The sequence below is a fragment of the Meriones unguiculatus genome (assembly GCF_030254825.1).
Source record: "Meriones unguiculatus strain TT.TT164.6M chromosome 13 unlocalized genomic scaffold, Bangor_MerUng_6.1 Chr13_unordered_Scaffold_41, whole genome shotgun sequence".
Classification (NCBI taxonomy): domain Eukaryota; kingdom Metazoa; phylum Chordata; class Mammalia; order Rodentia; family Muridae; genus Meriones; species Meriones unguiculatus.
The window spans coordinates 884782-907951 of record NW_026843650.1 but is presented as its reverse complement, the minus strand read 5'-3'; the positions used below and the strand labels follow the sequence as shown (position 1 = coordinate 907951).

Below are 23170 nucleotides of genomic sequence, written 5' to 3'. Positions count from 1 at the left end.
TGAGGGTTGTACCTTTTAGGCATATTATATCTTTTATAGAGCAAAATGGTTTTTGGAAATAGAAAAATAATATATCAATTAAGTTTAAAAAAATCTTTGAAAGTTTACAAATATACCTTAATGTGTATTTATTTCTAGATAATAAAAGGCATTCAATTTGATTTTCAGCCTGCCTTTTAAAAGCAGCTTTTAAATAAAATCACTGTAATTCCTATGTGCCTGCCTCTGCCTCCCAGGCCATATGTAAAAGGCATGTGGCTCCCAAATGCTGGGATTAAGGCTGTGAACCACCAACACCCTGTCATTGTAACTCCTGAATTTAGAAAACTACTAATTAATAGAGAACTGCTTGTCTCTGCTGGGATTAAATGCATGGTCTATCACCATGCTGCTCAAATATGTTATATTCACTCCAAATTATTCCAAATCAAACAAGTTTATACCTTTGAATTTACTTCAAACATTTTAAACCTCTTAACTGTTTTTAATATAAAACAACAAAAGTAACTTTTTATATTTAAGAAGAAAACGTTAGTCTTTATTAAGTTAGTTTGGACTGAATGACCACACTGTCTGATGAACAGTTACCTCTGCTTAGTCAGGAGATCTCTGCAATTTGAATCTAATCATTATCAATTTTGATAGGATCCACCTTTCTTTTCCTGTGGAAACATTTGGTTTTTCCAGTGAAGACACAGTTCAGTAGTTTCTAACTGTCTACTACTTTTAGTTATATTTACTTCTTTTTGTTCTAGAGTATTTAGGTATGCTGTTAAGTTGCTACTAAGAGATCTTTCTGAATATTTTTCTGAATGTAGTTAGTGCTATGAACTGTCTTCTGGTCAACACGTCTATTGTGTACTATGAGTTTTGATATGCTGTGTATTCATTTCATTGACTTCTAGAAATTCTTTAATTTCTTTCTTTACTTCAGTTTTGATCCATATTTTATTCAGTAGAGAGTTGTTCGATTTCTATGAGTTTGTAAGCTTTCTATTGTTTTTGTTACTGGTGATGTGCTGCTTTAGACCTTAGTGGTCTGATAGGGTGCATGAGGTTATTGAAAGTTACTTATATATTTTGAGAATTCTACTGTTCAAGTATATCATTAATTTTGGAGAACAATTTGGAGTTGCTGAGAAGAGGGAACAATCTTTTTTGTTTGGGTGGATGTTATTTAAACATCATTTGGGTATATTTAGTTTTTTGATGTTAGTTAGCTGGAGCATTTCTCTGTTCAGTTTGGTCAGGGGGATCTGTACATTGGTGAGAGAGATATATTGAAGTCTTTCCCTATCAGTTTATGAGAGCTAGGATGTGATGCAAGCTGCAGAAGTGTTTCTTTTATAACTTGGGTGCTCTTAAGTTGGGGGCATAAATGTTAACTATTGAAATGTTATATTGCTGGATATTTTTGAATATGTCATGTTTTTTGCCATCTTTTGATTAGTTTTTTTTTGAAATATGTTTTGTTAGATATTAAAATTGCTATACAAGCATGATACTCTAGTCCATTTATTTGGAATATCTTTTCCAACAATTTACCTTGAGATAATACCTATCTTGATGTGAATCTGTGTTTGATGTGTTTAGAAGAAGGGTGGATTCTGTTTTATCATCCACTTTGTGAGCCTGTGTCTTTCTATTGGTGAATTTGGGTCAATGGTATTAAGATATATCAATGAACAGTGATTGTTAATCTTGGTATTTTGGTGGTGGAAGTGGTGGTGGTTTTAGCACCTTGTGTGGGGCTGTATTTATAGATACATATTGTTTAAATTTGACCTTAACATGCAACATCTTATTTTCTCCATTTGCTGATTGAAAGGTTCTGGGCATAGTTAGTAATTTTTCTTGGCTCCTGTAGTTTTTTAGAGTCAGAAGCGCACTGTCTATGTCCTTCAACCTCTAGCATCTTTACTGAGAATACAGGATTAATTCCAATAGATCTGCCTTTATTTATTTCTTGGTTGGTTTTTGTTTGTTTTGGTTTGTCTGATTGGTTAGTGTGGTCTGTTTGATTTTTTTTGTTACAACTTTTAATATTCTTTCGTTGTACTGTATATTTAGCATTTTTATTATTCTCTGGTAAGATGACTTTCTTTGCTGGTCCAATGTCTTCGGTATTTTTGTATGCTTTTTGTGCCTTGATAGACATCTTCTTCTTTAGGTGAAGAAATTTTTCTTGTATGATTTTGTTAAAAATATCTTCTGGACCCTTGATCTCATCTTCTGCTAATCTGATTATCAACATGTTTTGTCTTTTCATAATGTCTCAGAGTTCCTGGATGTTTTATGATAGGGAACTTTTGGATTTAACATTTTCTTTGACACATGTATCTAGTTCAGCTTTTTTTCTGTTGTTTTTTTTATTGTTTATTTTCAGACAGGATTGCTTTTTATAGGCTTTGCTGTCCTGGAATCACTTTGTAGACCAGGCTAGCCTCAAACTCACAATAGTCCAACTGTTTTTGCCTCCCTGAGTTCTGGTATTAAAGGAGTGTGTAAACACACCTGTCTTCCATTTCTCCTATTTTGTATTCAGTGCATAAATTTATCTCCTTGATTTATGTTTTTTTTCTGTGAACCTTGCCTCTGTATTTCCTTGCTGTAGTCTTTAAATTTTTCATTTCCAGGATTCCCTAAATTTCTGCATTTAAAAAATAATTTTCTTTTGGTTTTTTGAGCCTGGGATTCTCTGTGTAGCATATGCTGTCCTTGCCTTGCTTTGTAGACCAGGCTAACCTCAAAGTCACTCTGCCTCTACCTACCCAAGTGCTGGGCTCACAGGTGTGCACCACCATGGCCAGCTTGTTTTTACTTTCTTTATTGTTCATATTTCCATATTTTGAGAATGTGTTTCATTCTGTCATTCTCCATTCAGCAGAGGCCTGGAGCTCAGCTTCCAGATGGAGAACAGTGGCTCCATTTCTCTCAGGGGCAGCTAGAACAGTTTAGGGAAACACCCATGTTCACTAGATGGGGGTGTGGAAAGAATTTTCTATTGACTCTTACAGGTAGGGATTTCTTTAGAATGAAATCACCAGTGGTAGTGGAAAGTTTGGTATTCCAGAGCCTATGGCAATACCAAAGTGTTATCATTCTTGGATAAGCTGCTGTGCCTTGCTCTAAGGACTTTAACCTCAGAGGTTCAAGTAAATGTCCATGCCTGGTTGGCTTGCAACCAAGACATAGGCTTAGTGAGACACAGACCCAGTGAGGCCTAGGCCTATGGGCCAGTGAGCAAACCCAGATGGGGATAAATGATGAATCTCAGAGGACATGATGGAAGGCTGATGGTATCAGGTGGCATACAACCTACCAGCACACATGCACCCCCAGCATGGGCTGGATTTCTTAGGAAGAACATTGAATCTGTTGAATGGTTATTATTAATGAGACGGTCAAGACCACAGTGAAAGAAAGAGTCAAGTGGAGCAGAAATAAATGTAGTCTTTGGTTTGTAGAAAAAAGCATCACTAGGTAGTTTCAGATGGCAGTCTGAAACAGAGACAGGAATTTTTAAGGAGATCATCATCAAAGAGAAGGTCCTAGGTCTGGATTTGAAGCCTAAGATGGTGTCCTTAAATTAACACTCCCTCCTGATATTTGTTCCATTAATCAAAGAAGTAGGCTAAGTGATTCCTAATACCAGGAAAGAACTTCATATAAAAACTGCTCCAAATGTGTTCCAAGCGTGGCACGATCCATCCCATTTTGTCCATCCCAACTTAAAATCCAACTTGACAGTCTCACTCATGTTATGCACATTCTGGAAACAAGAAAAGTGCAAAATTTAAGAGAATAGATTCTTCAGTTCAACACTGTGACAGCCATCTGTGTTTGGCAGAGTCAGTTTCCCAGGGAAGATACTGTAACTTTTCATTGCATGAAGCAGTGAGGGTAAAGCCTGAGTTGTGTCTTGACAGTACAAGATGTTGAGGTGCCTAAGTTATGAGATACCTACCAGAAAGTGCTACCTATAGGGAGTGGAAGTAAGCAATCTTGGGAATGTATGAGATGTTTCAGGGATAGGACCATCTAAGCCTTTTCAAACAGCCTCGGGCTTTGTTGTTTTCCTTGCTGATCTTCTTTCCTTGGTCTACTCTTCCCTAAATATGTACACATTCCTCTCTACAAATGGGAAAGGGGTATTCTGTGCATCTATGTTGGAATGATGTAACTTGCTTCTGATGTTACAAGATGTGGCACCCAAAAAATTCTCTTGTGTGTCAGAAGAGACTGTGAAAATTTGAACAGTGTATGAGCTATTGCAGAATTTTAGGATCATTGAAGTTAGCCTACATTTTCATCATGGGGTGACAATAATCCTATAGTGAATTTGGTCAGAACTTATTTGATTGAATCAAAAAAGCTCCCAGAGAAGATCATATTTCTATCTTTGACACTGAAGAAAAAGTTTCTTTGTAGTCCTGAAAGTTGTTATGTAGACCAAAAAGGTTTTGAACTTACAGATCTAACTCCAGTCTAGTGTTGTGCTTAAATACAGTTCAACATGCCTGGTGTCAACATGAATATCAACATTATCTGCTGAGTCTGGAATGTAGCATTTTGGGTTTTGTTTTTTTTTTAATTTTGTTTTGTTTTGTTTTGTACATGTAAGCATAGGTTGTTGTGCTGATCTTCATCCATATCCTGCATTTGAAATTTGGAAGACAGTATATTTAATTTTTTAGGATGGCATGTATTCATGACACTAACAGTGTCTAAGCTTTCTGAGTTATTGAATTGCAGGTATGTGACATTCTTTCTACCTGCTGTATTTGTTTTTTTTTAGACTTTATTTATTTATTTTATTCACACTTAATTTGCTTTAATATAAATTTGTTTTTCTATAATTCATTCTCTGACATGAACTCAGCTCTTTGAACACCTCCTCCTGGGGGGTGTAGCCTTGTGAGGCCACAGAGGAATATGGTGCAGCCATCCTTGATGAGACCTGAAAAGCTAGGGTCAGACAGACAGGGACAACTATTAGGAGACTATGGAAAGGGCATAGGGGGAGAAGGAGAGTGGGTGGGACTAGGATGAGACGATGGAGAGGGCTACAGTGGGTATACAAAGTGAATAAATTGTGATAAATAAATTAATAAAATTTAAAAACAATTTATCCATTTAACATCCCAATTTTAGCCCCCTCCCTTGTCTCTTCCTGGTTTTACCCCTCTGTTCCTCTTTCACCCTTATCCCATTTCCAATTCTCAGATAGGGGGAGCCCTCCTCTCCTACCATCTGAACCCAGACTATCAAGGCTCACTAGGAATACCTGTATTTTCTTCCTTTGTGGTGTGGCAATGCCCCCTCTACCAGGGAAAAGTGATCAAAGAGCAGGCAACAGAGTCTATGTCAGAGCCAGCCCCTACTCTTCTTAATATGGATCCCACCTGAGACTGAGATGCCTATCAGCTACATCTGAGCAGGGGTCTGGTTCCTCTTCATGAATGGTCTTTGGTGGGTGCATCAATCTCTGCAAGTCCCTATGGGCCCTGATTTGTTGTCCATGTTGGTTTTCTTATGGAGGTCCTGCCAGTTCTGGGTCTTTCTACTTTCTATCCCCCTACTCTTTCCTATGATTTCCTGTGCTCTACCCAAAGTTTGGCTGTGAATCTTAGCATCTGCTTTGAACCGCTGCTGGGCAGAGTCTTTCAGAGGATATGTATGTTAAGCTCTCATCCTGTTCCCTCTCCTCAGTCACTTCTGGTGTCGATTCTATTTGCCCTTTTGAATAAGAATTGACTATCTTCCATAGGGTCCTCCTTTTTATTTAGCTCCTTTAGGTCTGTAGATTGTAGTATGTTTATACTATATCATGGCCATTATCCATTTACAAATGAGTATATACCATACATGTCTTTCTGGTTTTGGAATAACTCACTTAGGATGATCATTTCTAGTTCCATCTACTTGCCTGAAAATTTCACAGTTTCCTTTTGTTTTTGTTTTTTTTTTTTTTGTTGTTTTGTTTTGTTTTGTTTTGCTTTGCTTTTTTTTCAATGCAGTTTATTCAGGAACCTTGAACAATCATCTGACCCTGGGGAAAGCCAGCCCACAGCTTAAATAGCCTCTGGGTAGCCAACCCAGGCGTGCCACGTGGGCAATGCAGATAGGTCCACATACATGGAAGCAAGCCAGATCCTCAGCCTTAGCCAAATGTGGAATTGTTCGTGACAGAGAGCACTCACCATCGGGAAGGTGGAAGGCGGAAACCAGCTCCATCTTGAAGGCACAGCATTCCACAGCTCTCTACAGTTCCCCCTTTTTGTTTTAGATGCATCAGGCAAGAGTAGAGGTCTGACCTCTGATATTAGAAATAAATTGGGACTTTGTACCGATGTTCATTTAGGTGTCATCCACCCAAAGAGCATCAGACCAGTCTGATACCTTTTTCTCAGAGGCGGGACCTGGGGTATCAACCCGCATGCAATCAGACATGCTCTTCTCTGGGTCCAAAGCGGCTGACCCTGAGTGCAGTGCTTAGCCTCGCATCCTGAGCGTAACATTTTAGCTTTTTATGGTATCCAACCATGCTTGGGACGAATGTCCTGCTTCAATGGCTGTAAAGGCCTGAATGATCATGGCTGCATCACACTGTTGTGAGACTCTAATCTTGCATATATACCACAGGCAAACCAAGGAGACCAACACCAGAAGGCCTGCTAACGCTCCCATGCCCGCCCATTCCTTCAGATGATTCATGGCCTTTTGTTTTTAAAATACCCAAGTAGCATTCCATTGTATAAATGTACCACAATTTTTGTAACTGTTGTTCCATTGAGAGACATGTAGTTTGTTTCCCTGTTATGGCTATTATGAATATAGATGCTATGAACATAGTTGAGCAAATATCTTTGTTGAATGGTGGAGCATCTTTTTGATATATGCCCAGGAATGGTATATCTGGGTCTTGAAGTAACACTATTTCCAATTGTCTGAGAAAGCATCAGATTAATACCTAAAGTGGTTGTATAAGTTTGCAATCCCACCAGCAATGGAGGAGTGTTCCTTTCTTCACATTCTCACTAGCACGTGCTGTCACTTCAGGGTTTGATGTTAGGCATAATGGGTTTCAGATGGAATATCAGAGTCATTTTGATTTGCATTTCCATGATGACTATGGATATTGAGCATTTATTTAAGTGTTTTTCTACCATTTGATATTCCTCTGTGGAGAATTCTCTGTTTAGTTCTGTACCCCAGTTTTAAAGTGGATTATATGGTTTGCTGGATTTTAATTTATTGATCTCTTTATATATTTTGTTTATTATACCTCTCTGTTGTTTGTAGGGTTGGTGAAGATCTTTTCTCAGGCTGTAGGCTGTCATTTTGTTCTTTTGACAAAGTTCTTTGCTTCATAGAAGCTTTTCGTTTCATGAGATCCTATTCATTAATTATTGATCTTAGAGCCAGTGTTCTTGGTGTTCTATTGAGGAAGTTACCTTCTATGCCAATGAGATTGAGGATCTTTCCCAATTTTTTTTTTTCTAACAGATTTAGTGTATCTGGCTTTATGTTGAGGTCTTTGAACAACTTGGACTGCAGTTTAGTGCAGGGTGATAAATATGGATCTATTTTCATTTTTCCACATGTAAACTTCCAGTTAGACCAGCACCATTTGTTGAAGATTCTGTCCTTTTTCCATTGCATGGTTTTGGCTTCTTTGTCAAAAATCAAGTGGCCATAGGTGTGTGGTTTTATTTATGGGTCTTCACTTCAATTCCATTGATCCCCTGATTGTTTTTATTCCAGTACCGTGCAGTTTTTATTACTATTGATTTATAATAGAGCTTGAGATGAAGAATGGTGATACCTACTGAAGATCTGCTATTGTACAGGATTGTTTTAGTTATTCTGGCTTTTTTATTTTTCCATATGAAGCTGAGAATTGTTTTTTTTCAAGTTCCTTAAGGAATTGTGTTGATATTTTGATGGGAATATCTTTCAATCTGTAGATTGTTTTTGGTACAATGGCAATTTTTCCTATGTTGATGCTACTGATCCATGAGCATGAGAAATATTTCTATCTTCTGGTATCTTTTTCAATTTCTTTCTTCAGAGACTTGAAGTTGTTTTTTTCATATAGGTTTTTCACTAGCTTGTTGAGAATAACATCAAGATACATTATGTTTTTTTTTTTTTCCTGGCTATTGTGAAGGGTGTTGTTTTCCTAATTCTTTCTCAGTCCATTTGTCTTTTGTATACAGGAGTGCTACTGATTTTTTTTTTTGAGTTAACTTTATATCCAGCCACTTTGTTGAAGTGTTTTTCAACTGTAGGAGTTTCCTAGAGTAGAATTTTTGGGGTCATTTTTGTATACTGTCATATCATCTGTAAATAGTGATATTTGATTTCTTCCTAATCAATTTGTGTCCCCTTGATCTTCTTTAATTTTCTTATTACCCTAGATAGGACTTTGAGTACTATATTGAAGAGATTTGGAGAGAGTGTTTAGCCTTGCCTTGTCCCTGAGTTCAGTGGAATTGATTTAACTTTCTTTTCATTTAGTTTGATGTTAGCTATGGGGTTTCTTTACACTGTCTTTACTATTTTTAGATATGTACCTTTGTCCCCAGTCTCTCCAAGACTTTAAACAAGGACAACTGTTGGATATTGTCAAATGTTTTTTCACCATCTAAGAAAATGATCCTCTATTGTTGGTTTTTTTTTTCAATTTGTTTATATGGCGGGTTACATTGATGGATTCCATATACTTAAAGTCTATTTTATTATATATTAGAATGGCTACTCCTGCATGTTTCTTGGGTCCATTTTCTTTGACCCTCCTTCCAGATCTTTACTCTCAGGCAATGTCTATCTTTGTGACTTAGATATGTTTCTTGTATGCAACAGATTGTTGGGTCTTGTTTACATATCCATTCTGTTAGTATTTGTCTTTATTGGAGAGATAAGTCCATTGATGTTGAGGGAAATTAATGACCAGTGGCTGTTAGATCCTTTTATTTTGATGTTGCTTGTGGTAGTGTGTTTGTGTGCTTGGTTACTTTTAGTTTTGCTGTAGTGACATTATTTATTCCCTGTGTTTTCCTGAATGTAGTTAGCTTTCCTGGGTTGTAGTTTCCCCTCTAGGAGCTTCTGTACCTCTGGATTTGTGGGTAGGTATTGTTTAAATTTGTTTTTGTCGTTAAATATCTTGTTTGTTCTATCTATGATGAGTGAGACTTTTGCTGGGTATAATAGCCTGGGAGGTCATCTGTGTTCTCTTAGGGCCTGCATGATATCTGCTCAGGCCCTTCTGGCTTTCATAGTCTCTGTTGAGAAGTCAGGTGTGATTCTGATGGGTTTGCCATTATATCTTACTTGGACTTTTTCCCTTGCAGCTTTTAGTATTTTTTCTTTGTTCTGTATACTTACTGTTTTTTATATGGTGGGAGAAATTTTTTTTCTGATCTAATTTATTGGGTGTTCTGTAGCCCTCTTGTATTCTTTTAAGTTGGTGAAATTTTCTCCTATGATTATGCTGGAAATATTTTCTGGGCCTTGGAGGAGGGAATCTCTTTTTCCTCTCTTCCTATTATTCTTAGGTTTTGCCTTTTCATGTTGTCTTGGATTTCTTGGATAGTCTGTGTTATGAATTTTTTAGATTTAACCTTTTCTTTGATGGATACATAGATTTCTTTCATTGTGTCTTCCACACCTGACATTCTTTCTTGCATCTCTCATAGTTTATTCATTATGCTTAGCTCTGTAGTTCCTGTTTTCTTCCCTAAGTTCTTTCTCTCTAAAATCTCCTCCATTTGTGTTTTCTTTAATTTTTCCAATTCTATCATCAGATCTTGAGCTATTTTATTGATTTCCTTCACCTCTCTGACTATTTTCCTTCAATCCCTTTAGCTGTTTGTTTGAACAATCCTCTGTTTCTTTAATTTCTTTTAGTGATTTAAGTATTTCCTCTCTAAAGGCCAAAAATTATTTGGCTGCAACTTCCTGTATTTCTTTAAGGATGGCCACAATCTGTTTGTCTTTATCTTCTTCTATTTCTTTGCAGATGGCAATATTCTGTCTGACTTTATCTTCATCTAGGCCTTTACAAAGTTTATTTGTTTCCTCTATTATCCTGTTCATAAGCACGGATATAAGGTCATCTTCTTGAATTTCATTTGCACTGGGGTATCCAGGGCTGCTTGCTCCTGGATAACTGGGTTCTGGAGATGCCATATTGCTCTGTCTTTTGTTGGTTGAGCTTTTATGCTGGCCTCTACCCATTGGGCTATCTTAGGTGTTAGGTGTTAGTTTCTGTTACTTTCTGGAATCCTGTCGTGGGTCAAATCCCCTTGGTAGGAAATAGATTTTTCCCAAAGGAGGCCTCCTCAGCTTTTTGGGTATGGTCACTGAATGGCAGGTGTTTTTCAATAACTGCAACAGCTCACCTCAGATGTACAGACCTGAGTGGTAATTGTTGCCTTTGTTAGTAAACGGAGCTCTCTTCTAACCCAGAGAAGTCTGGGAGACAGCTGCCCTGCAGCTCGATTTCTTGCTGTAAATTTAGTGAGCTGCAGCTGTAAACTGGGTGCCCCGTGGTTTGTTCAGTTTAGTTAGGGATAACTGGTTTTCCCTTGGAGCAGTATCTGGGAGTTGATCTCAGGGAACCCAGGCTTCTGTAGGTCTAAGTTTGGAGCTCCGTGCCCCAGTACCCAAGTGGTAATCAGTGGCAGGTGTGCACCACTCTCATGTGTGAATCAGGAGGCTTGAGTCTGGAGCCTGTGGATAACCAGAAACTTTTCTAGAGCTAGGTGTCCTGAGGTAGGGCCAGATATTTCCCCCACCTTTGGGTTTTCTCTCAACAGAAAGACCCAGTCTGTACTGTTGGGAGGGTGTGTGTGGAGTGAGTAGGCACTTGCTTGCGAGTGGTGGCTCCACGCTGGTGACTGGACAGGAACCTGAGAACTTTTCCCGAGAACATTCCCATATGTGGTGGTGGTAGTGGTGGAGGGTCAGCTGAGTGCTCTAAGCTAGGAGCTGCTGTTTCCCTCCATATGGAGTTTTCTCCCAACAGGGAAACCCAGAACTGTGGGTTTCCACAATTCTGTCTGTGATGAGGTGTGTGGGTATGTGAGGGTGTGTGGGTCTGGTGGCTGGAGCCCCACTCAGGGCTGGCTGCTATGTGCCTGCAGGTCTGCAGGATCTTTTCTAGGGATAGACTGGGTGACATTTGGTCAGTCCCAGTTGCTTTCTTCCCTGTGGGGTTTTTTTGAGAGTGGGACTTCCAGTCTCTGGTGCCCTGAGGTGCACAGTTCAGCCTTGGAAAATGATCAAGACACGATTCTTGGGTCTATTTGCTTGAAAATGTTACTCCTGCCAAAACAGCCCAGGACATTTTACAGGGATTAGCTGGGTACTCTGCAGTTGAAGCCAATTTTTTTTCTCATCATTGGGTTTCTTATCACCTGGTAAACACAGTCAATGGTGTTTGGAGGCCAACAGTTCCAACTATTTGTCACTGTGTAGTCTCTGCTACCCTGCTGAGCAGACACAGTGTGCGATCAGCTCTGTTATCTGGGATCTGTTTTTAATTTTTCCTGAATATGAGTATTTTGATTGTATGCATGAATATGAACCTCTTGTGTGCCTGATCTCACAGTAGTCCAAAGATGTGTTCAGAACTCATGAACTTATAGCAACTGATAGTAGTGGGTCCCAGTAAAACACTGACAATTGAGCCCAATTATTTGCAAAAGCAGCAAGAGCTCCACACTACTGAACCATCTCTCTTGCGTTATGCTGCTTATTTAAGATCATCATTTATATTGCTAATATTTTCATCTTTCTATTTTTAGCTGTTTAAACATGCATTCCCTTTTAGTAAGATCTTATTAAAGTTACAGATTAAGCTAGGGCAGTGCAGATTTCTGAAAAATGAATACACAACTGGAGTGAATGTATAATTCCTTGTAGAAATTTCAGTAAAGACCTCTCAGTTCTTTCAATCTTTTGTGTTTGTTTCATTGACTTTTAGGGGAGGCTCTGTCTTACTATATAGGTCTGGCTGTACTGAAACTCTTTGCATAGATCATGCTGGCATCCAATTCAATAAGATACAGGTACCTCTGCCTGCTAAGTGATGGTATTAAAGGCATGACAGAATACACCCAGCTAGTCCATCATTTTTTGTTGTTAGTAACTGTTCATAAATTTCTCTGTTGTGTACTTAATACTGCTCATCTCTTCATTTCTCTCTGTGTGTCTCTGTCTCTTTCTATTTCACTCTCTTCTCTCTGACTTTGTCCACATTAATTACCATGACTATTCCAAAGGTATATCTTCTTCAATAAGTTCAGATATGACACAGTTAAACTTCATTATTCACTTTTCTTCTAAAATGACTTAGTGATAACAGTAACACTTCTTTTTTAATAGAAAAGTTTTAATCTTTATTTTTAAACTATACACTATACATGATTTAGAAGGGAGAATATACAAAACAATAATCAAAGAATAATCATGTGTTCTATGCCTTTTCTTTTGTCTGGTCACTCAGAAATATGATGTTATCAGCTAGGATTATTGTTGCTTGCCACTCACATTATTTTATCCATCTATTCGCTGTAGTCCACTTTCCCTTCCACAAATATATAAGCCCCCATTTTCATATACTGATATGCCACATCTCTGATCTCCGGTCAAAACATGATATTCAGTGTCATGTTGTCTTTTGACTGACATCACCCTGATATCCACATCTCATTTGTTGCTAGCTAAAATATCATGACTGTGTTTTTTCCTCCCACCTGTCTCATGACAGGGTCCTGACCTACTCACCCAAGTAACTGAAGACGATTCATAGATCACTCAAGAACCCAACTAATGGCTACTTTATATTCATGTCTTACAAACTATTGAAACTCCTTTAATACTGGTTTTCAAAGCACGACTTTTGTTTCCCTTACAATCTAACCTTTAGGATTTTTTCTTGTCCCCTCCTTGACCTGATGCACAACACCCAAAGGTCTAAAACTAGCTCTTCAGTGTCGGAAAATGCACTAGAATTATAAGATTATATTGCCAATGAAGTATAAATTTATATTGTTGCCACTCTTTCTTTTGTACAAATGTATGGCAAATTTTAGAATTCAGTGACCTTCGATGATGTGCATGTGAAATTCAGCCAAGAAGAGTGGGCTTTGCTTGAACCTTCGCAGAAGCAACTCTACAAAGATGTGATGCTAGAGACCTGTAAAAACCTTACTGCTATAGGTAAGACTGCAAATTTTCTTTTAAAATAAGGAGACAACTCTTACTTGTTATTGATTCTCTTCTGTAATTTCAATTGAGAATGAGGAGGAATGAGGTAAATAAATCAGGCATGTTTCTAAGGGTCACAGAAGATAGTGATTTAACTTTTGCCTTTATAATAATATGATATTTCCAACAATATATATTTCCTGTTACTATATTTTAGGCTACAATTGGGAAGACCACAATATTGAAGAATATTTTCAAAGTTCTACAAGTAATAAAAGGTAAATTTATTTGCATGCTGATACAGATATGAATCTTATGAAATTTTAATTTGTCCTGGAAGTTTGTTTTTTGTTTGTTTGTTGGCAGCATTTTATTTTCTGTTTCTTAAATAGTTTTTTATTTTTTGTGTAGCTGTGGCTTCACATAGACTTGCTTGTTAGACCAGCCTGACCTCAAAATCACACAGATCTGTCTGATTCTGCCTCCACAAGTGCTGAGATTAAAGGCATGGACCAGCACACCTGGTTGTGTCCTGGAAGTTTTAAAGAAAAGCAACAGTGTAAAAACAGCACTGCTTTAAGTGTAATGATGATCATTAAAATCTCACAATTCCATGTACTTCAATCTCAGGTATCTAATTTGTGTTTGCAAGGCACTCCCCTAAGATGGAAGAAAATAAAATAATATTGTAACAGAAAATACCATTTGAATCATATGGACATAACAGCTACTAATTTGAACTGCCAATCTGTTTAGTCTCATTCTATCTACTCACATATTGTAAGAGGTATACACATTGAATATGCTATTAGTATGTGTACAAAACCTTCTAATATAGAAATATTTTATAGTATAACCAGTGTTACTCATGTTCATGCAGTAACGTAAAGTTTAGTGAAAGGAGCAGCTTATGAAAGTCAAGAATATTGTTGTAGAGAAAATTGAATCACTATATGACATGTCTATGATGAACAAAAAACAAACTGTGTTAATTCAATGTGAGAATCTTTTATTATTCTTGTAATTTAAATTGTCATATCATAGGTCACAATGTTTCCAAGACACATGAACATAGGGGTATTGAAAGAAGCAGTGTACCTGCCTTTCTCCAAGAACAATTAATTTTGTAGTAGTCCCCACTTTGAGTAGATTTTCTGAATGCTATAAATGGTTACAGTTAATTGGTTTTGCAACTTCATTGAGAATTGATCAGTAAACACATACAGCTGAAAATACCTATGAATACTAGAAAATTGGAACTTCTTCTGCTTGTCCTGGCTCACTTTGCAAAGGAAGTGTCATTCATACAGTACAAAAAAATGTGAATGGGATTGCTGTGGTAAAGCTCTGAATTCTTAAAATACTCTTCACATATACAAAAAAACTCTTATAAAAATGATGTTATAAAAGTGAACCATGTAACAAATGCTCTTACGATCACAGGGATCTTCAAAAATACCCATAATGAAGGGAAAAAAACATGAATATAAATAAAGTGATAAAACTTTAAAATTTGATTCTTCTTTACCAAGAGATCAAATTATGAAATTAATTCATATAGATAAATATATTTATCAGTGTAATGCAATGACTGTGGTAAATCTTTCACATGTGCTAATTATCTTTGCAGGCATGAAAGCAGTCATACTGGAGAAAAACTTTCTAAATGCACTCTATGTGGTAAAGCCTTCCCCTATTCCACTGATCTTGTACGGCATAAAAGAACACACGCTGTTGAGAAGCCTTACAAATGTAATCAATGTGGTAAACCCTTTGCACAAAACAGTCATCTCAAAAGCCATACAAGAACACATACTGGAGAGAAACCTTATGAATGTAACCAGTGTGGTAAAGCCTTTGCACAAAACAGTCATCTCACAAGACATAAAAGAACACACACTGGACAGAAACCTTATGAATGTAACCAATGTGGTAAAGCCTTTGCAGAAAACAGTACTCTCATACGGCATAAAAGAACACACACTGGAGAGAAACCTTATGAATGTAATGAGTGTGGTAAAGCCTTTGCAGAAAACAGTACTCTCTTAAGCCATAAAAGAACACACACTGGAGAGAAACCTTATGAATGTAGTGAGTGTGGTAAAGCCTTTGCAGAAAAAAGTACTCTCGTAAGCCATAAAAGAACACACACTGGAGAGAAACCCTATGAATGTAACCAGTGTGGCAAAGCCTTTGCAGAAAACAGTACTCTCTTAAACCATAAAAGAACACACACTGGAGAGAAACCTTATGAATGTGACAAGTGTGGCAAAGCCTTTGCATTAAACAGTCATCTCGTAAGCCATAGAAGAACACACACTGGAGAGAAACCTTATGAATGTAACCAATGTGGTAAAGCCTTTGCAGAAAACAGTACTCTCATACGGCATAAAAGAACACACACTGGAGAGAAACCTTATGAATGTAACCAGGGCAGTAAAGCCTTTGCACAAAAAAAGTCATCTCATAGGCCATAAAAGAACACATACAAGAAAAAAACCTTATGAAGATACCGAATGTGGCAAAGCCTTTGCACAGCAGAGTGGTCTCCAAATACGTGAAAAAACACACAGTGGAGAGAAGCCTGGTGATGGTAATTAGTGTGATAAAGCCTTTACATGTAACAGTCATCTCCTAAGACAACAACACATTCTGGAGGGAAACCATATGAATATAACTATGTGGGAAAGCATTTGCATATAATATCTTTTAATACATAAAAGAACACATACTGGAAAGAAGCTGTATGACTGCAACCAATGTGAATAAACTTTTGCACTTCAGAGTCATCTTCACACTCATGAAAGAAATCCTAATGGACAGAAAGCCTATGACTGCTTTTAACATGGTGAAACCATTCCATATTTCTATAATTTTCATCATCATGAAATGATTCATACTGAAGAGAACTTATGAATGTGTTAAAATGGTGAGGCCTTGCACAAATATAGAGTCATCATCTCATAAAAGTATCCTTACTGGAGAGGAATTCTCTGACTATAAGCAATGTGGAAAGTCCTTTGTGTTCTTTGGTCCACTGAGATCCAACAGAACTGAAAAACTAGCTCAATGGAAATGACCTCTCTTTTCTGAAGGAGAAAGGGAATAGGGGCAATAGGAATGGAGGGTAGTGCTGGGGGAGAGAAGGGAGGGACACTCTGATTGGAATGTAAAGTAAATAAACTTATTTTTAAAAAGAATACAATGAATGATGAATATCAATTACATGCAACAGTATTATATAATAAGGTGTTTATGGAAGACTTATTGATAATCCTGATTCTCAACATTTACTATTTTCAATTGCCTCACTTTAGACAAGAAAAGTTCAGTCCAGTGGATGAATATGTAGGGAATGGTGAACTAACACCAGCCAGGAAGTTCTCTGAGAGTATGAAAACAGTGGTAGCCTGTAGAAGTTTCTTTGTGTACACATATCTATTGTTCCAGTGGTACTACTGAAAAACATCACAATCCACACTGAATTTTGAGAAGAGGGAGAAGGCTTTCTTTTCCATGTATGACCCTGCTTCTGGCCTAGATGTGTAACCATGTCAAGGGTGAGTTTTCTCTGCCTGACTTCATCTAGAGAGTGTCTTTAGACAATTGACACCACCAATCAAATTTGATAGATGGCCTTTGACACAGATCCCTGATAACTCTTCCCTCCCTTCAAATATAGGATAATTTGGTTCTGTGTTCTTGTTCTTCTTATTCATATACTAGGAATGTGCTGTTTAATGCAAATCGAGCATCCTTGAATTGCCTAGTATTAAACAGTTATCTACACCTATACTGGAGCATTGCATGCACTCCCCCAGGGATATAAGCCTCTGTTTTCTGTTTTCATCTTCTGCCCCTCATGCCTTCCTTGGCTGGTGGGAAACAGCCCTCTAGGAAGCAAGAAAATCAAATTCTCTGAAATGCCTGTGATGAAATGTTTCACACTTCATAGGATTTCAAATTTCACATGTTTCTGTATGTGAAATGGTCAATCACACATTGTCTTGGGGTGGGACTCTTTAAAATGAGTTTAGTTCATGGCAAGGTTGCAGGCAAGCTTCATGCTATGAAATCTTCTGAGATGAATACAGTGGCCCATGGAAAAGAAATAAGAGCAGAAATTTTATTTCTCTGTTTTTAATAGCTGTGTACTGTCTGATAACGTATGGGTAGATGGCAGAGGAGAGGAACTCCCCTTTTGTGTGGTCTAGGGAAAGGGGATGGGGAAAGATGGAGAGAGGGTGGGACCAGTAGGAGTTGAGGGAGTGACCTTCAATCAGCATATATAATGAATAAATTGTGAAAAATAAAAACAATTAATAAAATAAAATATAGTAAGAAAAACAAAACAAAAAAGCAAAAATTTGAGTCTAGTTTCGGTAACTGCCCTCCCTCAAAGAGAAGAAAGAAGATATATAGAAAGAAAAGAAAAACAGAATCTTTGTCTTTGCCACCTTTCTTCCCTGTGGGCTCACTTGATAATCATTATCCAATGGAGACCATGCTTCTCTCTCTGAAGTTTATGTTACCATAGAAGTAGGATTCGAACCTGGAACTAATGGCAGAGGTTCGTAGTTAGCATATAAAATCAAACCTACCTGCCATTTTCTTCCAGCAATCCTTCAGTCCTTCCATGTTATCCAGTCCTCCAGGCTAGTACAGCCCATGCAATACCCTGAATTCTCCTTCTTAGGGCCTGAGCTAACCGCATCCCCCCTTACGCATCTATAGGCAAACTATTTTGGCTACCTGGCCCTGTCAATAGCCATGCAGGAGCAACAGCAAAACAGCTGTAGAACTCATGGAATGTGGCTCCCCTGTTAGCAAACTCACAATGAATTTGTCTTGGAGAAGCATAATCCCAAGAACTGTTTTTCCTGAGCTCTTTGTGCTCTTATGTATCATATCTCTGCTTGCTGCCCTTATGATGTTCATATTCCTCATAACATGAGTTGTATGAAAAATTTAAGGAGGCTTCTAGCCCATCACTGGGCAATATCACTGGCATTTAAAATTAACAATGCTTGATCTCCTTTCACATGTTTACCTCCTTGCATGATCACACCTCCTTGAACGCTCACACCTCCTTGCATGCTCACACCTCCTTGCTCGCTCATGATCACACCTGCTTGCAGGCTCACACCTCCTTGCAGGTTCACTCCTCCTTGCATGCTTACACCTCTTTGCATGCTCAGGCTCACAGCTGCTTTCATGCTCTCACCTGCTGTCGTGCTCACACCTCCTTGTCCACTCACACCTCCTTGCACGCTCACACCTTCTTGCATGCTCACACCTCCTTGCATGCTTACACCTGCTTGCATGCTCACGATCACACCTCCTTGCACACTCACAATTCCTTGTCCTTACAAAGTAGTTGACATTCCTACATCCAGTTTGTCCAGCATTCGGTTTGCACTATAATCAAAGGCATTCCTTGCCCAGTGGCTACCTTGCCACATATGGAGCCATATCCTGAAGGAGAATTTTTAGGCCCATCATATTCTTTGAGGTGGAAAGTGTGCTGCCAGGAGATGACATGTCTCATTGCCAAAATTTTTTCAAATCAATAAAATATCTTTAAATTTTACAGATTTCTGACGTTTCTGAAAACAATCTAGTTATATCTAGTATATTTGAACTACTTGTTTCTAGCTATGAACTGACTCATTTGGTAAGCAAACATCTGTGTGAAACTAAACTAGTTCCTAACAAAACAACAAATTTGATTACTAGTTTGTATTTCTTAGATATCCTAAAGAGTTTATGACAGTAGCTTTCAACCTGACTAGAACTTCACATTGCATTTTCAAGGTTTACACAGGTACAATACCTTAAAAAAGAGTTGTTACATTGTATGCTGTAACCAAAACATAACCTTAATTTTGTATCAATATACAAATGATCTATACCAATGCAAGCAATTATAAGCTTAATTTTGGTGTCAATATCCAAATATCTATGAGATTCAATAATCTACCATTTCTCCTCTTGTTCCTATATTATTTCAGTTTTTAAGTTTATTTTTTATTCACTTTACATCATAGTTGTAGCCCTATCCCTCTTCCCCTCCCAGTCTTACCCTCCCTCTGTCTCTTCCTCAAAACCTTACCCTTATCTGTTCCTCTGTAAAAGAAAACTCCCTTTCACATACACTCCAGATCATCAAGCTGCATCAGGAAATAGCAAGTCATCTTCACTTGTGGTCTGTCAAGGAAGTCCCAATATGGGAAAGAGATGAGAAAGCTAGCTAGTGAGTAAGTGTCCAATGCAGACCCTAATTCCCTTATTAGAGGATTCAAATGATTCCTAAGCTGCCCATCTGCTGCATCTTAGTAGGGGGCTATGTCCAGTCCTTACCTAGTCCTTGGACGATCCTTAAGTCTCAGCAAGCATCTCTGTGACCTGGTTGGATGGCTCTATTGGTCTTCATGTGGAGGTCCTGTCACTTCCAGGTCCTTCTCTCTTTCCTCCCACTTTCCATAAGACTCCCTATCATGGCAAAATGTACGGCTGTGAATTTCAAGTTCTATTTTGAGGTGCTGCTGGGTAAAGATTCTCAGAGAATATCTCTGACAGGCTCCTTTCTGGAACCTTAGTGGAGTATTATTTCTAGTGACAGAGGATGCCATTCTTCCATAATGTAGGTATTTGGTTGGGTCACACATTGGTTGTTTATTCTTTCAGTCTTGGCTCTAAGTGCTCTATCTTTTCACATACACATCTTGAAGGCAGGGTAAATTTGGGGTTGAATTTTTTGAGGAAGTGTTGGTGTTCACCTCCCTGTCCTAGGAGACTACTCTAGTTAGAGGGTGCACTCTTCAGTCTCTATGGCCTCTGATATTAGCAGTCTCTGTTGGAATTTCTCTCATAACCTCCAAGGAGCCTATCCTAAGTTAGGTCTCCAGCTTGTCAAAGATATATCCCACCCTCGGTTTCTCTTTTCCCTAAAGGCCTTCTGTCCTCTCTTCCTCTTTCTCTGCTTGGCTGATCTGTATTCTCCTAACTCTCTTCATCTCCTCCCCACCCTTTCTCTCTCTCTGCCACCACTACTTCTGTCTATTCTGTCTCTTCCCCTGAGTGAGATTTATACATCCACCCTTGGAGCCTCTATGTTGCTTATCTTCTTTGAGTCTGTACCTGATAGTGTGCTTATCCTGTATTATCTGGCACTCCACATATAAATGAGTACATATCATGTATGTCTTTCTGGGTCTGGGTTAGTTCATTAAGGATGATCTTTTACAGTTTAATTCATTTGCCTGCAAATTTCATGATTCCTTTGTTTTTAACAGCTGAGTTGTATTCCATTGTGTATATGTGCCGCAATATCTGTATCCATTACTCAGTTGAATTACAAATAGGTGTTTGACTACCACTAAAATCTACTAAAAACAGAGTTAAGTATGTGTCCTTGTTGTACGGTGGAGCCTCTTTTTGGTATATATCCAGTAATGAGGTCTTGAGGTAAGGTAATTCCTAATTTTCTGAGAAAGCACCAGATTGATTTCCAAAGTGGTTACACAAGTTTACACTCCCACCAGCCATGAAGGTGTGCTCCCATTTGTCCTCATCCTCACCAACATGTGCTGTAACTGAGATTTTGATCTTAGCTATTCAGACTGGTGTGAGATGGTATCTCACAGTTCTTTTGATTTGCATTTCCCTGATGACAAGAGATGTTGAGTATATCCTTAAGTGATTCTCAGCCATTCAAAGATTGAAAACTATCTGTTTAGTTCTGTGCCCCATTTTTAATTGGGTCATTTTGTTTATTGGTGTTTGATTTCTTGAGTTTATTGCATATTTTGGATAATAGCACTTTGTCGGATCTAGGATTGATGAGACTTTTTCTTAAAGTGTAGGTTTCTGTTTAGTTCTATTGACAGTGTCATTTCCTTATAGAAGTTTTATGTTTCATGAGGTTCCATTTTATAATTGTTGATTGTAGAGCTGGAGCAGTTGATATTCTGTTCAGAAAGTTATCTCCTGTGCCAATGAATTCAGGCTTTTCCCAATTTTCTCTTCTAATATGTTTAGTGTATCTTCTGTTATATTGAGATCTTTGATCTACGTGGGTTTGTGTCTTTTGCAGGGAGATAAATATGATCTGTTTGCATTTTTGTACATACAGAGATACAGTTAGACCAGCACCATTTGTTGAAGATGCTGTGTTTTTCGATTGAGTGGTTTTGGCTTCTTCATCAAAAATTAATTCACCAAAGGTATGTGTGTTTATTTCTGGGTCTTTGATTCAATTCCATTGATCAACCTGTCTATCTCTATGCCAGTACTATGCAGTTTTTATTAATATTGCTCTGTAGTATAGCTTGAAGTCAGGGATGGAGATAAGTCCAGAAGTTCTTTTATTGTATAAGCTTGTTTAAGCTATTCTGGGTTCTTTGTTCTTCCATATGAAGTTTAGAATTGTTCTTTCAAGGTCTGTAAAGATCTGTGTTGGTATTTTGATGGTGATTGCATTCAATCTTTAGATTGCCTTTGGTAAGATAGCCGTTCTTACTAAGTTAATCCTACAGATCCAGGAGCATGGGAGATCTGTCCCTTTTCTGATATCTTCTTCTGATTCTTTCTTCAGACACAAAGTTCTTTACATACAGGTCTTTTACTTTTTTGGTTAGAGTCATACCAAGAGACTTTATAGTATTTGTGGCTATTGTGAATGGTGTAGTTTTCCTGATTTCTTTCTCAGCTCATTTCTAACTTGTGTTCAGGAGGGCTACTATTTTTTTTTTTAATTAATCCTGTATCGAGCTACTTTGCTGAAGGTGTGTATCAGCTGTCAGAGTTCTTCTGTGGAATTTTTTGGGTTGTATACACAAACTACTAACTCTTCTGCAGAAAGCAATATTTTGACTTGGTCTTGCTGATTTTTATGCCCTTGATCTCTCTTAGTTGTCTTACTGCCCTAGCTAGAACTTCAAGTGCAACATTGAAGAGATATTTAGAGAGTGAACACCCTTCTCTTGTCCCTTATTTTATTGTAATTGCTTTCAGTTTTTGTCCATTTAGTTTGATGCTTGCAATCAGCTTACTGTATATAGCTTTTATTAAGTTTAAATATAGACACTGTGTCCCTGATCTCTCTAAGACTTTCATCATGATAGGATGTTGGATTTTGCCTGAAGCATTTTGCATCTAATGAGATGAGCATATGATTTTTTTTTCCTTTGAGTTTCTTTATATGGTGGATTAGATTAATGAAGTTTTGTAAGATGAACCATCCCTGCATCACTACAATCATGTATATGATGTATTCTTGGATTCAGTTTATATTTTATTGAGTATATTTGCAATAACGTTCATGCATTAAATTGGTCTGAAACTCTCTATCTTTGTTGGGTCTTTGTGTGGTTTAGGTATCAAGGTGACTGTGGCGCTATAGAATGAATTTGGCAATGTTCCATCTATTTAGGAACAGTTTAAACAGTATCCATATTATCGCTTCTTTGAATGTCTGGTAGAATTCTGCTCTAAAACCATGTAGACCTCAGTATTTTTTCGGGGGTGGGTTGGCAGATTTTTTGATGACTCCTTCTATATTCGTAGTGGTTATAGGACCGTGGTGGATAAGTAGAGCAGTTCAGTTTCCAAGAATTTTTAGGCTTTCTGTTGTTTCTCTTGTTGAAGTCCAGCTTTAATCCATGGTGGTCTGATAAGATTCAGAGGGTTATTTCACTTTCTTTCTATCTGCTGAGGCTTGCTTTGTGACTGAATTTTCTCTAATTTGGAGAAAATTCCATGAATTGCTGAGAAATATTCTGTAGATATCTATTAGGACCATTTGATTCAAATTGTGCATTAATTTCTTTACTTCCCCATTTAGTTTCTGTCTTGATGATCTGTATTTCTGGAGGAAGAGGGTTGAAATATCCTACTATTAATGTGTGGGATTCAATGTAGGATTTAAGCTCTAGTAATATTTCTTTTATGA

General features: G+C 37.8%; 1 protein-coding gene across 1 annotated transcript; it reads left to right on the top strand.

Moving 5' to 3' along the window:
• Nucleotides 1–14930: 14930 nt before the first annotated feature.
• LOC132651196 (zinc finger protein ZFP2-like) lies at nt 14931–15635 on the top strand (the record flags this gene model as incomplete). The annotated part of the gene is made up of 1 exon (XM_060376448.1): nt 14931–15635. A coding segment is annotated over one exon (705 nt), but the record flags the coding sequence as incomplete, so codon positions are not given.
• Between the last annotated feature and the right edge of the window lie 7535 nt (nt 15636–23170).